General features: G+C 38.4%; 1 protein-coding gene across 3 annotated transcripts; it reads right to left on the bottom strand.

Annotated features, from left to right (window-relative positions):
• Nucleotides 1–476: 476 nt before the first annotated feature.
• On the bottom strand, nt 477–14,941 carry LOC118059207 (probable receptor-like protein kinase At1g49730). Of its 3 annotated transcripts, none has more exons than XM_073411293.1 (9): nt 14,386–14,941; nt 13,309–13,860; nt 3,094–3,381; nt 2,807–2,970; nt 2,289–2,341; nt 1,921–2,005; nt 1,721–1,810; nt 1,385–1,469; nt 477–1,299 (listed from the first exon to the last, which is right to left on the bottom strand). In XM_073411293.1, the coding sequence occupies exons 1-9, from the start codon at nt 14,477–14,479 to the stop codon at nt 755–757; spliced, it is 1,956 nt and encodes a 651-aa protein (XP_073267394.1). In that variant the 5' UTR covers nt 14,480–14,941; the 3' UTR covers nt 477–754. The 3 variants fall into 3 exon arrangements, with proteins under 3 accessions (XP_073267394.1, XP_034927958.1, XP_034927959.1); XM_035072067.2 differs by having other exon boundaries at nt 1,921–1,985; nt 2,709–2,970; nt 14,386–14,939; XM_035072068.2 differs by having other exon boundaries at nt 1,921–1,985; nt 2,709–2,970; nt 14,401–14,938.
• Nucleotides 14,942–15,224: the final 283 nt, after the last annotated feature.

The raw sequence follows: 15,224 nt of genomic DNA, 5'->3' as shown, positions 1-15,224 counted from the left end.
AGATTGAGATGCGTGAGCTTCCAGTGGAGTAGTGGTGCCAGATTTTGATCTTTTACTACCCGTTCCTAGCTTTTTCCCTTCACATCGAGAAGGGTTATTCAGGTGGATCAAAATTTTAGTGTCCTTGTGAGTTGCGTGGCACGTTTCAATTACACAAGAGGTTGAGATTTCCAGGTGGGCAATAAAGTTTCTGTGTTCCAATCCCAATAGAAAGCAGTGGCAACTCTATTCAGGTGGATCAAAAATTAGTGTCCTTGTGAGTTGTGTGGCACGTTTCAATTACACAAGAGGTTGAGATTTCCGGGTGGGCAATAAAGTTTCTGTGTTCCAATCCCAATAGAAAGCAGTGGCAACTCTATTTTGATGGTGAATCCCATCTTCATGTATTAAAAGTTAAAACCTTTCACTGGGTTGTACCATTGACTCAGCAATCCACATAATCCATGTTAATGGTTGCAAAATGAAAGATTTGATCATCGATAATGAAAGAGGAAATTTATATATTTTCCAGGTTCAATTCTTCCAGAAACTTAAAACATCAACTAAAGAAATGGATGTATAATGACTACTTTTACAATTGCCTTCTCTATCTACCTGGTGATATGTATTCTCAAAAGACATTGACAAGCTCAACGGAATGAAATTTTAAACTCAGCAAAGATAAGCAAACATGATGACCAAGACTGATAGAAGTGCTCCAGCTGTCTAGCATACCCTGATTGGTGATTGAGGCATACGATTACAAATTATAGCCTCAAACAGAGAGAATATTGGAGGGAGATTGTGGAGAGCCAGTTTCAAGTAAAAAGCTTCTGCTACAATACGACCTCGATGTGCTTGAAGAGGAAGCAAGATATCTTCCATCCCCACTGTGAAAAATAGCATCACTCTTGTGTGATTTTCCCCTGCTCGTTCTTCCTCGTCCTTCACTTCCTTCACACTCTTCATCTTCCACAGCCCGCACAAACCCGCTATGCATTGGGTCTGAACTCTCATACAAAAGTCTAAGGACTTGTTTGATCGAAGGCCTTGCCCGGCCTTCCCTCTGTGTGCACCATCTAACAATAGTCGCAATAGTCTGAAGCTGGTCCATGTCAAAGGAATCCCTGATGCGTGGATCCACTAACTCAGGTAGTCTTGAATCTGATGCCATGAATACTTGAGACCACTCCACCAAATTCCTGCTCTCCTGTATTGCTCTTCTTGCAGTCACTATCTCCAGCAGTACCACACCATAGCTATATATATCACTTTTCTCGGTAAGCTCTTGTGTGACCACATACTCAGGATCCATGTAACCTGAAAATTATTGCATATTCAGCCTCTTAGTACAGTGAAACATGTAGATATTTAAGGTTAGAACACAAATATTTTATTCCTGAACCTGGAGTTCCACGGATATCGGTATTTACTGGTTCAAAGCATATAGAACCATCCTTTGAAGCATGGGCAAGGCCAAAATCTGCAACCTGGAAAAATAAAATTGGGTTGAAGGAGATACTGTAAGAGATAAACCAGTGATGTGCATGGTTTTGCAGGAGTCATTCTTGCAAGGCAAAATCATTCCATCAAGATTTTTGGTGTGACATTCAAACATTTTGAAAAAATTGGGTTTTGTTACAAGTAAAATCATTTTCACAGTGGATAATTGAGAGATACAAAAAAGGCCATGAAAGAGAAAAAATTGCAAAAGCTACATAGTAGTAAGTCAATCCACTACCTTAGCAACAAAATTTTCATCTAGTAAAATGTTGCTCGATTTTATGTCCCTGTGGCACAGAGGTGGATCACAATAAAAGTGGAGATACTCCTGCAAGTAAGAAAAGAAACGAGTAGGGAAAAATAATTCATGTAAATGAGCCAAAAGGCTGAAACAAAACAAATCTGTCCCTAAGGCAAGATGCTGTTTCTGTTCATTACCAAAGCATTAGCCACGTCAATAGCAATCTGCATTCTGGTCTGCCAACTCAGAGGACTTCCAGAGGCTGCAGACAGGATGTCAAATCTATTCAGAATACAAGGCCATCAAATAAGAGATTCTCACCAATATAAGAAAACACTTGTTTGTATAACCAACAGAATTTGAATCCATAAATCAGCCGGAGAAAAAAAAAATCTTTGTTGAATAGAGGCATGAATTGCATGTGTACATTCGCATCAAAGAGAGATATTTATCTTGTGTGCATCACTACAGAATTGTTTTCCAAAGAAATATAAAATGAAAACGAAGAGTAATGCACCATGTCAAGTAGCCTTGCAAAAAGGGTGGTGAAAATAAAGAAACGTACAATGAAGATGATCCTTTAAGCTTCCATTTGCCATATACTCGTACATGAGGAACCTGCCATTAAACAAACAAAGAGTATTTGATTTTGCTGTTACAGTAGAAATAACCCCACAAAGCCAGATGATTAGAAAAAGATTTAGGCAGAACCTTGCAAAAAATTTTACCCTCATGTTCAGTATATTAAACTCATGCAAAAGTACCCATGGCACACATTGAGCACATCACATTGAAATGACCTCAATTATCTACTCGTTAATTGTTAGAAAACATTTAGTAACAAGAAACTTTGCAAGGCCGCTTTCATTAAGAGAGAGCATACAAACATTTAAATAGGCAAAAGGGAAACACTCATCGAGTCTTGGTTTTATTTGTAAGATAAGATGGGGTCAATCATAATTACATGCATGCAGAATTAAACTACCTCTCATTCTTTTTTACGCAAAAGCCTCTTAGAGCAACAAGATGGCGGTGGTGCAACCTAGCAAGTAGTTCTATCTCTCTGCAGAACTCCTCTTCTACCTGCTCTGAAACCTTGTTCATCCGCTTCACTGCTGCCACTAAGCCATCACTAAATTCAGCTTTGTATACAGTTCCAAATCCTCCCTGTCCAACGATTGTGTTGAAGTTATCCGTTGCCTTCATTGTCTCCTTATAGCTGAATTTTCGTAACATTGACGCAGGCCCTGCAGATGATAACCAGCCCCACCCAAACAACCCGAAGTTATGAACTACTAAATAAAAAAAAGGCAATTTTAATGAAGCCCAGCATGAAGAAAGCACATAACCAGGAAAACCCAGAGCCACACCTTCTTGAAATTTCCGTGTAGGCCTAGGAGGAGGGATGGATCTTGGAAAGGTCTTATCTATATTCTCAGATTCCTCTAGTTCTCTGCTTTTCCTACGAATAAGAACTATCAAGACTATCAGCATCACAAAGGCAACTGTTGTGACTGCAATGCCAACAATTGGAACTAATGTCAGATGGTATGGGTGGTGAGTTGATTTTAGGGGCAGTCCCAACATAACTTGGCTGGGACCAGCAGCTGTCAATGGACTTGGAGGGGCTTCAGGAGTGACTGAAGATGGAGGTGGCTCTGAAACACAAATAAAAAGTGAGGTGGATAACAGAACATATGTAATGTTTTGAAATTTATAAGATAGGATATTACAACAAAGCCCTTGGAGGCTTAAAGAGAGGGTATAAATGATTGAAGGGTATTATGGTAATTGAACAAAAATTGATAAATATAAATAGGAAGTAAAAAAAAAAAAAAAAAAAAAGGGAAAGTGTGATCTGAAATATTCAGAAACGTGAGAGAGAAGGGAGAAAGAAGAAGAAGAGAAAAGAAGGGAAAATAAGGGGAAAAAGGAAGAGATTTGGAGGAAATAAGTGAAAAAGGTAAGATTTAGGTTGTTTAATATGTATAATATGTTAATTCAACTTTAATTTCAGTTTTGATGAATGTTAGGGTTTTGAGAATTTGTGTTTTGGGTTTAATTGATGAATTAAATTGAAGGTTAGGGGTTGATTGTTGTGTTTAATTGATGATTTAGTTGATTATGGAGGATTGTGATGATTTTGAGTTATGGTTTTGTTTGAATTGTAAATTTGTGTTAGAAATCAGGGGATAACAGTAGTTGATCTGTTGAAATTCTGGGTTTGAGGTTGAAGATGACGAAAATTCAATTTGGTCCCTCAATTTCCGAAAATTACAGTTTAGTCCCCGAACTTTGGAAAATTACAAATTGGTCCCTGGAGCATATTCCGAGATTCTGAACAGAATAACATATGAATTATGGACAGAATTACTGTATAGATAAGATAATTTAACACTTTCAATTTAGTCCTCCAATTTGACAAAAAGTACAATTTGACCCTAAAAATTTAGTAAAATTCCAAAATGATCCCTGAAGCATAATGATACATCCTGGGCAGAATTGAGGATTAATTGAGATCAGAATTTCAGTATATTCATGGATTTATGACAAATTTCAGTTTGGTCCTCCATTTGATAAAAGTTACAATTTGGCCCTAAACTATGGAAAAATTCCAGATTAGTCCCTAACTGTAATATTAGCTTTTGCAGATTAGTTTGATGAATAATTAAGGGTTACTTAGTGAATTATTATCAATTTTATTAGTTGTTTTTATTATGGATTAGATTTTGGGAAAAACCGTTAGATTTTGGGTTTTTGAGAAAAGTGACTAATTAATTTAAAAACATATAGGGCTATGGAATACACCCTTAGTTAAGTGTATTAAATAGGTTAAATGTTCTTTCGAGTCGTTCTTGAAAATATTTCCTTTGTATTCAGATAATCCTGATATTCTACCGGCGGGACGTCAGTAGGATTTTCTTCAGTGTCTGCTTTTGGTTTCTGTTTGCTTTTGAGTCAGGTGAGTGGATAATTTTCCATATGCATGAGAAATACTATAAATATTTGATTTGTTAATATGAATTGGATCATGCTTCTTGATAATATATATTGATTATTATCCTTGTTATGATAAAGCATGATCAATTATTGAATCTGAATTCTTGATATGAACCAGTATGTATTTTGAAGTGAATTCTGAATTGATGCTCCTCATTTGAGTGATGTCATGAGTTGAGCTTTGAGATATGAATATGTTTGTTTGATTATGATTATGAACCTATGGTATGTCAGTCAGAATACCCATGCTAACAGGGTAGTGTTAGTCTTTGTGCACATCGTATCTGAACCCTAGTTGGTCGGGGGAGACACCAACCTGTGTGGACTGATCATCCCACAGTACGGAGCCTCATGCTCATTGCATTTTGATTTTCTGACGAGTTCTACCATATGATATTCTTGTTATGGCCTATTTGATAAACCTTCGTATAAGAACTAAAGCCATACTTGTATATATATTTCTCATTGCTATATTACCTCGTGTGTGTATATTGAACGTTATCTACTCACTGAGTTGTTGAACTCACCCTCTCATTATTTATTCTTTTCAGGCTTATAGCTTGATAGCGGGTTACTTTTGTTGAACCTTCCGAACCTGCTTTTGGTTATAATTTGTATCTTTCTTTTTCTGTCAAGTTAGTGCTCCAAAACTATGAAATTATATTAACTCTTGTATTAAGACAATCGAATTATGTTATGAAATTAATTTGTTGTTAATGCTGTGCTAAACTTTGATTAAGTTGTTCAAAAGATTGTATGTAAGTTTGGGTTCGCATAGGTTTGGAACCTTGGAGGGGAACCTTGCCTATGTGCCGGTCATGGATCCGGGATTCGGGTCGTGACAAACTTGGTATCAGAGCTTTAGGTTAAAGAAACAATAATATAATTAATTTCATAATAAGTGGAGCATCAGGATCCGTATCGTCTTGTTTGTTGTTTTTGAAATTTTAAATTCTCATCAAGTATGTCTTCTTCCTTGTGATAGATATGCTTTCCTATAATTCTGTGATAATCATCATGCTATTGTTCCAGCATGACTTAAGTGCTCTCACTTTTATTTTAGGAAATGTCGAGGAATAGACGAACAACTGTTAGGGTAGATGATGATCAAGATGATGTCCCTATTATGCAGTTGATAACTGCAAGGCAGAGAAGGAGGCGTGGTGCACCCGTGCCTCAACATGTTGATGAGGTACCTCCACCAGTGGAGGAAGAGCCTCAGGAAATAGAAGAGGAAGATATGGTTGATGAAACAGGTGTGGGGGTAGCTGACCCTGAGCCTGTTACAGAGGTTCAACAACTTAGCCAGGTTGTGCAGACTTGGATAGAGTTTACTATGGAGAGAGACAGAATGAGGGATAGAGATGTACCCTCGACATCCCACACTGTTCAGGGAGTTAATGTGCCATTGGATGCCTTTATGAAGTTGGCACCTCCTATTTTTACTGGGATAGACAGTTCAGAGGATCCTCAGAGGTTCCTAGATGACATTTGGCGACGATGTAAAGCTTTGGGATGTACAGACCACCGAGCTGTGAGTTTGGCATCGTTCAGGTTGGAAGGAGATGTGGCAATCTCTTGGTTTGAGTCTAGGGAAAGAGCAAGACCAGTAGAGACTCAGTGGACATGGAAGGAGTTTAGCTCCATGTTCTTAGATAGGTTTCTCCCTCAGAGCATCAGGGATGCTCGACTTTATGAGTTTGAGAGGCTATCTCAGGGGAGCATGACAGTGGATGAGTATGATCTGAAGTTCACTCAGCTGTCTAGGTATGCAGAACATCTTCTACCCACTGAGGAGTGGAGGGTGAAGAGATTCATTAGAGGACTCAAATCCTCTATGTATATGGTATTGGCGCCACAAGTGTTTCCATCCTACTCCTCAGCTGTTGATAGCGCCAGGTTGCTAGAGGCGCGTGAAATAGAGGACATGACTGCTGGCCAGTCTAAGAGGCCTAGAGATGAGGGTCAGTCTTTTAGGCAACAGGGAGTAAGTGCAGGTCCGTTTAGGGGACGAAGTGGCCGTCAAGGCTCATGGGTTCAGAGGAGGTTTAGACAGAGACCGTCAGGTAGTGGCTCAAGCGGTCAGAGTGGCAGTAGTGTTACCCAGAGTTTAGTTCAGACTGCACCTCGTAGTTCATTTGTTTCACCCGGGGATAGTTCTTCGTGTCAGCACTGTGGAGGAGGTCATAACAGTGCAGAGTGCTACAGAAGAACTGGGGCTTGTTTTAGTTGTGGCCAGATAGGTCATAAGATTAGAGAGTGCCCGAGGAGACAGTTGTCCACTTCAGGGTTATCTGCTTCAGTCCAGCATCCTATTCAGGCACCATCGACGAGCCAGTCTGTGGCTCATGGGGGTAGAGGTTTCGGTGGCCGTGGTCAAAGAGGTCGGGGTGCAGGTGATAGAGGTCAGATACAGCAAGGTCAGGGGCATGCTAGAGTTTTTGCCTTGACTCAGCAGGATGCTCAGACATCCAACACAGTTGTTTCAGGTATTCTTCCTGTTTGCTCTTTTGAAGCAAAAGTTTTGTTTGATACGGGTGCAACTCATTCGTTTGTGTCCCCATATTTTGCCATGAGGTTAGATAAACAACCAACCTTGTTAAAATCCCCCATTTCAGTCTCCACTCCCTTGGATGAGTTAATATTAGTAAAGTATGTGTATCTGGATTGTGAAATAGAGATTGGAGATAAGATCTTTATGGGAGACTTAAATGTCTTAGATATGGTTGATTTTGATGTGATTTTAGGAATGGATTGGTTGGCTAAGCATAGGGCTTCGGTAAATTGTTGGGGTAAGAAAATAATGTTTGATCTAGATCAAGAAGTTGGGTTGGTATTTCAAGGAGATAAGATTGAGTCTCCATCAATTATGTTGTCGGCTATCTCGAGGAAAATGGCCCGAAAAGGGGTACAGTGCTACCTAGCATATATAGTGGATGTAGAGAAAGAAGTTTCCCAGTTAGAGGAAGTCCCTATAGTAAGAGAGTTTATCGATGTCTTTCCTGATGACTTACCTGGATTGCCTCCGTATAGGGAGATTGAGTTTTGTATTGATTTGGTTCCGGGCACTGAACCAATATCAATGGCACCATATAGAATGGCTCCAGCAGAATTGAGGGAGTTAAAGGAGCAGCTGCAGGATTTATTGGATAAAAAGTTCATTCGACCAAGTGTGTCCCCTTGGGGAGCTCCGGTGTTGTTTGTGAAGAAGAAAGATGGGTCATTGAGGTTGTGTATAGATTATAGGCAATTGAATCGGGTGACAGTTCGGAATAGATACCCACTCCCTCGTATAGATGATTTGTTTGATCAATTACAGGGAGCTCAATTCTTTTCTAAGATCGATCTTCGATCTGGGTATCATCAGTTGAGGATTAGGGAGGCAGACATTTCAAAGACAGCTTTTAGAACTCGGTATGGTCATTATGAGTTCTTAGTGATGTCTTTTGGGTTGACGAATGCACCAGCGGCTTTTATGGACTTGATGAATAGAGTGTTTGGCCAATTTATTGATCGATTTGTGATAGTTTTTATTGATGATATTTTGGTGTATTCGAGGTCTAGAGAGGAGCATGAGCAACATTTGAGAATGGTGCTTCAAACTTTGCGAGATCATCAGTTGTATGGCAAGTTCTCAAAGAGTGAGTTTTGGTTGGAGAGTGTAGCATTTCTTGGGCATGTAGTGTCAAGGAATGGGATTGAGGTTGATCCTCAAAAGGTTGAAGCAGTTAAGCAGTGGCTTAGGCCTACTTCGGCGACAGAGATTAGAAGTTTCTTAGGTTTGGCCGGCTACTATCGGAGGTTTGTGGAGAACTTTTCTCGAATTTCTGCACCATTGACTAAGTTAACGCAGAAAAATGTTAAGTTTCAGTGGTCTGAAGCTTGTGAGAAAAGTTTCTTAGAGTTGAAAGAAAGATTGACTACAGCGCCTATTCTAGCAGTACCATCAGGTTCTGGTGGTTACACAGTGTATTGTGATGCTTCGAGAGTGGGGTTAGGATGTGTTCTAATGCAACATGGCAAGGTTATTGCCTATGCTTCACGGCAGCTGAAGAAGCATGAACAGAACTATCCTACACATGATTTAGAGATGGCGGCTGTAATTTTTGCTTTGAAGATTTGGAGGCACTACTTGTATGGTGAAACTTGTGAGATCTTTACAGATCACAAGAGCTTGAAATACATCTTTCAGCAGAGAGATTTAAACCTGAGGCAGAGAAGATGGATGGAATTACTGAAAGATTATGATTGTACCATACAGTACCACCCGGGTAGGGCAAATGTAGTTGCCGATGCTTTGAGTAGAAAATCATCAGGGAGCTTAGCTCATATTCAAGAGGTACGAAGACCTCTGATTAGGGAGCTGCATGAGTTAGTGGATGAAGGAGTCAGATTTGATCTTAGTGAAGCTGGAGCAATGATTGCTCATTTTCAGGTTAAGTCAGATTTGTTTGATAAGATAAAAGCAGCTCAGAAGAAAGATGATTCCCTACTCAGGATTAGAAATGAGGTTGAGCAGGGTAAAGCTGTAGGTTTTGTGATTGGTGATGATGATGTGCTGAGATATAGGGATAGGCTTTGTGTACCTGATGTTGATGATCTGAGGAGAGAATTGATGATAGAGGCACATCAGACAGCTTACACAATGCATCCAGGTTCCACCAAGATGTATAAAGATCTTAAGGTGTGTTATTGGTGGAATAGGATGAAGGCTGATGTAGCAGATTTTGTCTCTAGGTGTTTGACCTGTCAGAGGGTAAAGGGTGAACACCAGAAACCTCCTGGATTGTTGCAACCATTGTTGATTCCAGAATGGAAGTGGGAGAGGATCACAATGGACTTTGTGACAGGATTGCCTAGGAGTCAGGAGGGTTATGATTCGATATGGGTGATTGTTGACAGGTTGACAAAATCAGCCCATTTTCTGCCAGTTAAGATTACTTATGGATATGCAAAGTTGGCGGAATTGTTTATTAGTGAGATTGTACGGTTGCATGGAGTGCCAATCTCGATAGTGTCTGATAGAGGTCCACAGTTTACATCGCGGTTTTGGGTGAAATTTCAAGAAGCTATGGGTACTAAAGTGCAGTTGAGTACAACTTTCCACCCTCAGACAGATGGTCAGTCTGAGAGGACTATTCAGACCTTGGAGGATATGTTAAGGGCTTGTGTTATGGATTTTGGAGTTAGTTGGAGTAAGTTCCTATCATTAGTGGAATTTGCTTACAACAACAGTTATCAGGCTAGCATAGAGATGGCACCTTATGAAGCTTTGTATGGCCGAAAGTGTAGATCACCGGTTTGTTGGTTTGAGGTTGGTGAGAAGAAGCTAATGGGACCGGAGTTGATTCAGATTACCTCAGAGAAGATTGAGGTAATTAGAAAGAAGCTTCAAACAGCTCAGAGTAGACAGAAAAGTTACGCGGATAGAAGAAGGCGTGACTTAGAGTTTTCAGTGGGTGATTGTGTGTTCTTAAAAGTATCACCTACAAAAGGAGTATTCAGGTTTGGGAAGAAAGGCAAGTTGAGTCCTCGATTCATTGGACCGTATGAGATTCTGGAGAGAGTTGGGGTAGTTGCTTATAGGTTAGCATTACCACCAAACTTGTCTGCTATTCATCCGGTATTTCATGTTTCCATGTTAAGGAAATATATGTCAGATCCATCACATGTATTAGAGGTTCATCCCATTGACTTGAGGGATGATATGGTTTATGAGGTGCAACCGGAAGCTATAGTCGACCGACAAGTGAGGAAGCTTAGGTCAAAGGACATAGCTTCAGTGAAAGTGAAATGGAAAGGCCATTCACGTGAGGAAGCGACATGGGAGCTCGAGGATAAGATGCGTGAGGAGTATCCTCATCTTTTTGATAATCTCGGTAAGTATTCAATTTTTTTTTTCTATTAAGTTTCGAGGACGAAACTTTTATAAGGTGGGGAGATTGTAATGTTTTGAAATTTATAAGATAGGATATTACAACAAAGCCCTTGGAGGCTTAAAGAGAGGGTATAAATGATTGAAGGGTATTATGGTAATTGAACAAAAATTGATAAATATAAATAGGAAGTAAAAAAAAAAAAAAAAAAAAGGGAAAGTGTGATCTGAAATATTCAGAAACGTGAGAGAGAAGGGAGAAAGAAGAAGAAGAGAAAAGAAGGGAAAATAAGGGGAAAAAGGAAGAGATTTGGAGGAAATAAGTGAAAAAGGTAAGATTTAGGTTGTTTAATATGTATAATATGTTAATTCAACTTTAATTTCAGTTTTGATGAATGTTAGGGTTTTGAGAATTTGTGTTTTGGGTTTAATTGATGAATTAAATTGAAGGTTAGGGGTTGATTGTTGTGTTTAATTGATGATTTAGTTGATTATGGAGGATTGTGATGATTTTGAGTTATGGTTTTGTTTGAATTGTAAATTTGTGTTAGAAATCAGGGGATAACAGTAGTTGATCTGTTGAAATTCTGGGTTTGAGGTTGAAGATGACGAAAATTCAATTTGGTCCCTCAATTTCCGAAAATTACAGTTTAGTCCCCGAACTTTGGAAAATTACAAATTGGTCCCTGGAGCATATTCCGAGATTCTGAACAGAATAACATATGAATTATGGACAGAATTACTGTATAGATAAGATAATTTAACACTTTCAATTTAGTCCTCCAATTTGACAAAAAGTACAATTTGACCCTAAAATTTAGTAAAATTCCAAAATGATCCCTGAAGCATAATGATACATCCTGGGCAGAATTGAGGATTAATTGAGATCAGAATTTCAGTATATTCATGGATTTATGACAAATTTCAGTTTGGTCCTCCATTTGATAAAAGTTACAATTTGGCCCTAAACTATGGAAAAATTCCAGATTAGTCCCTAACTGTAATATTAGCTTTTGCAGATTAGTTTGATGAATAATTAAGGGTTACTTAGTGAATTATTATCAATTTTATTAGTTGTTTTTATTATGGATTAGATTTTGGGAAAAACCGTTAGATTTTGGGTTTTTGAGAAAAAGTGACTAATTAATTTAAAAACATATAGGGCTATGGAATACACCCTTAGTTAAGTGTATTAAATAGGTTAAATGTTCTTTCGAGTCGTTCTTGAAAAATATTTCCTTTGTATTCAGATAATCCTGATATTTCTACCGGCGGGACGTCAGTAGGATTTTCTTCAGTGTCTGCTTTTGGTTTCTGTTTGCTTTGAGTCAGGTGAGTGGATAATTTTCCATATGCATGAGAAATACTATAAATATTTGATTTGTTAATATGAATTGGATCATGCTTCTTGATAATATATATTGATTATTATCCTTGTTATGATAAAGCATGATCAATTATTGAATCTGAATTCTTGATATGAACCAGTATGTATTTTGAAGTGAATTCTGAATTGATGCTCCTCATTTGAGTGATGTCATGAGTTGAGCTTTGAGATATGAATATGTTTGTTTGATTATGATTATGAACCTATGGTATGTCAGTCAGAATACCCATGCTAACAGGGTAGTGTTAGTCTTTGTGCACATCGTATCTGAACCCTAGTTGGTCGGGGGAGACACCAACCTGTGTGGACTGATCATCCCACAGTACGGAGCCTCATGCTCATTGCATTTTGATTTTCTGACGAGTTCTACCATATGATATTCTTGTTATGGCCTATTTGATAAACTTCGTATAAGAACTAAAGCCATACTTGTATATATATTTCTCATTGCTATATTACCTCGTGTGTGTATATTGAACGTTATCTACTCACTGAGTTGTTGAACTCACCCTCTCATTATTTATTCTTTTCAGGCTTATAGCTTGATAGCGGGTTACTTTTGTTGAACCTTCCGAACCTGCTTTTGGTTATAATTTGTATCTTTCTTTTTCTGTCAAGTTAGTGCTCCAAAACTATGAAATTATATTAACTCTTGTATTAAGACAATCGAATTATGTTATGAAATTAATTTGTTGTTAATGTTGTGCTAAACTTTGATTAAGTTGTTCAAAAGATTGTATGTAAGTTTGGGTTCGCATAGGTTTGGAACCTTGGAGGGGAACCTTGCCTATGTGCCGGTCATGGATCCGGGATTCGGGTCGTGACAACATAGAACAACAACTACAAATGGAGTGACTTCCCATGATGTGAGACAATTCAGATAAAAGCACTCTGGCCAAGAAACTGCAGTCAAATCATAGTAAACATATAATATCCTGTGTTTAGAAGGTGATAAACATGACAATTAATGGACGAAAGGGTCTGACTGAGACAATATATTGGGAAAAAGTTAAGCCTTTTCCAGGGTTAATCTCTATGCATCCTAGCTCTTCTTAAAATAAATGCATTAAACTCGGTCCATTTACCCTTTTATGGGAAGTTTGTTCCCAAAGCAAACCAATTGTTGAAACTATCAAACTAACACCAATTGCCGTCAATATTTGAACTTCTACTTCAATTATTTAAGCCATTATCTTAATTTCATAAAAAGCAATATAGATTCAAATTTCAAAATGTAAAATAAACACAAGAATATACAACTAGCACCACACATACTCAACGCAAACTAGAAATCAGTAAATACAAGAAACAGAATACTCATACCTGAAGGGGTGTTGAGCCCTTGAACTCCGAAGAAACAGCTTGCAATTTCAACAGCCGAAGCATCATCAAATTGGCTTGCAAGGGCAGTGAAAGCTGCATCACGGCAGGTACTCAATGTCACATTATTATCTGTTCCCACCAGATGATGAAGGTATATAATGCCAGCATTTAAACACCTCTTGCAATCACTTTTTAATGAAAGTGGCAGTCTGCAATTTTGTGCGACACTCACAAATTTTGGAGACTCCAACATCTGAGTGATAGTTGTTCGACCCCCACACTCATAATTCACTGGAATTTTCGTCCCAAGCCCACAAAAAATCGTTGCATTACTTGGAACTCCATACAGTTGCATGGTTTGAGAAATGGAGTGAAGACATATATCAGATACATTCGAGGCAACCCCTAAGTTGCTAGTTGTATTTGCATAGCGAGCAATTGAAATTGCTAGAAACGCATTAATATAGCGGCAACATTGTCCTCTTTTATCTTTATTGGAGCACACAGCGGCTGCTAAGGTAAAGTTTGATCCACTCAAATCCAAGGGGCAATCTGCAGAAGTAACAGGTGTTATTATCAATCAAACAAACCATTTTTCACAAAAAATCCATCACCAAAAACACAGACTTTTGATTGTTCACTTGGAGGCTACAAATTTCACCAATTTCTATACTAACATGACAATATATTTCCTTTTTGGTACATTAAAGTAGACAATCTCTAAATTTTATGGCATTGTGACACTATAGTTGTAATATGCTAAATAGTACTAACCCAGTTACAAACAAAATTGGTCATGAAATTCCAGAAGTCCCAAGAATTAAACACATTGCAAATGCTCATTAATGCCAAAACAAAGCAATAACAAACTAACAAAACCAATAACAACCTAACAAAATCAATAACAACTCAAAGAATTCAAGCTAAAAACCAAAACTCTCTTCCAAGAATCCGCCCTTTTCTCACAAAACAATTCCAAACCATAAAGAAAAAACACAGTCAATAAAATGCAAGTAACTTCCTTTCTTACATACATATCAAAGCCTCCATCTTTCTAAAACAGAAAAGAAATATTACTTGAAAGGTAATAGCCTGCCGTCGTTGAAGGCAGCTGCTTTGCAATAAATGCAAGTAAACCCAACACCAACAAGGCATGTCTATACACCACCATGTTCAAGACCCAAGAAGGGAACTTCGGGGCTAGAGAGAGAGAAATAGAAGGCGGGCGTTAAATACAGAAGCGGGGTATGGTATGTGAGTACATTTTAAGGGACTAAACTGTTCATTCACGGTGGAGAGAGGACCGAGTGAGGTCTGAGAGAGGGACTAGTGTGTGCGTACAGTGGAGTAATTGTGGCTTTTGACCATATCGGCAATGGAAAAGTCTAATTTCTAAATGTAATGCACATAAACAAGAAGTGGGTCCACGCCTCCATGGTCACACTGTTCACTTCTGGTTCTGGGTCTGAAGTGGTTAGTGGTTTCACCAGGGTCCAGTCACCAGCGAGCAAGCGATGGAATGGCAGGTATTGGATGTTGGGTATAAATTAAGCTGCTTTTATTGTTTTTGTCATCACTGTGATTGTTCGTTTGGACCATAAGAAATGTAGTTCAATACTTCAATTGGAACTTGTATAAAGTGATATTGAAGGGAGATATTGTTTTCCTTGGTCTTTTCTCTCGGCAGCCTTGCCAATAGTAGCAGCTCATTTTCTTGGTATGTCCCCTTTCACACCCGGTCTCCCAAGCCCATGGCCATAGGTTGTTTGTCCTTTTGGATACTTGTTTTGAATCGTGTTGTTTTTTAATATACATTTTTAAAGAAATATATTAAAGGAATAGTTTTTATAATTTGTAATCAACATATCAAATCAATAAAAAAAATTAAATCCTATTCCAGCCACCGAAACAAACAC

Source organism: Populus alba, chromosome 9, assembly GCF_005239225.2.
Source record: "Populus alba chromosome 9, ASM523922v2, whole genome shotgun sequence".
NCBI lineage: Eukaryota > Viridiplantae > Streptophyta > Magnoliopsida > Malpighiales > Salicaceae > Populus > Populus alba.
Note: the sequence above shows the minus strand (reverse complement) of the source record. Positions and strands in the feature narration are given on the sequence as shown.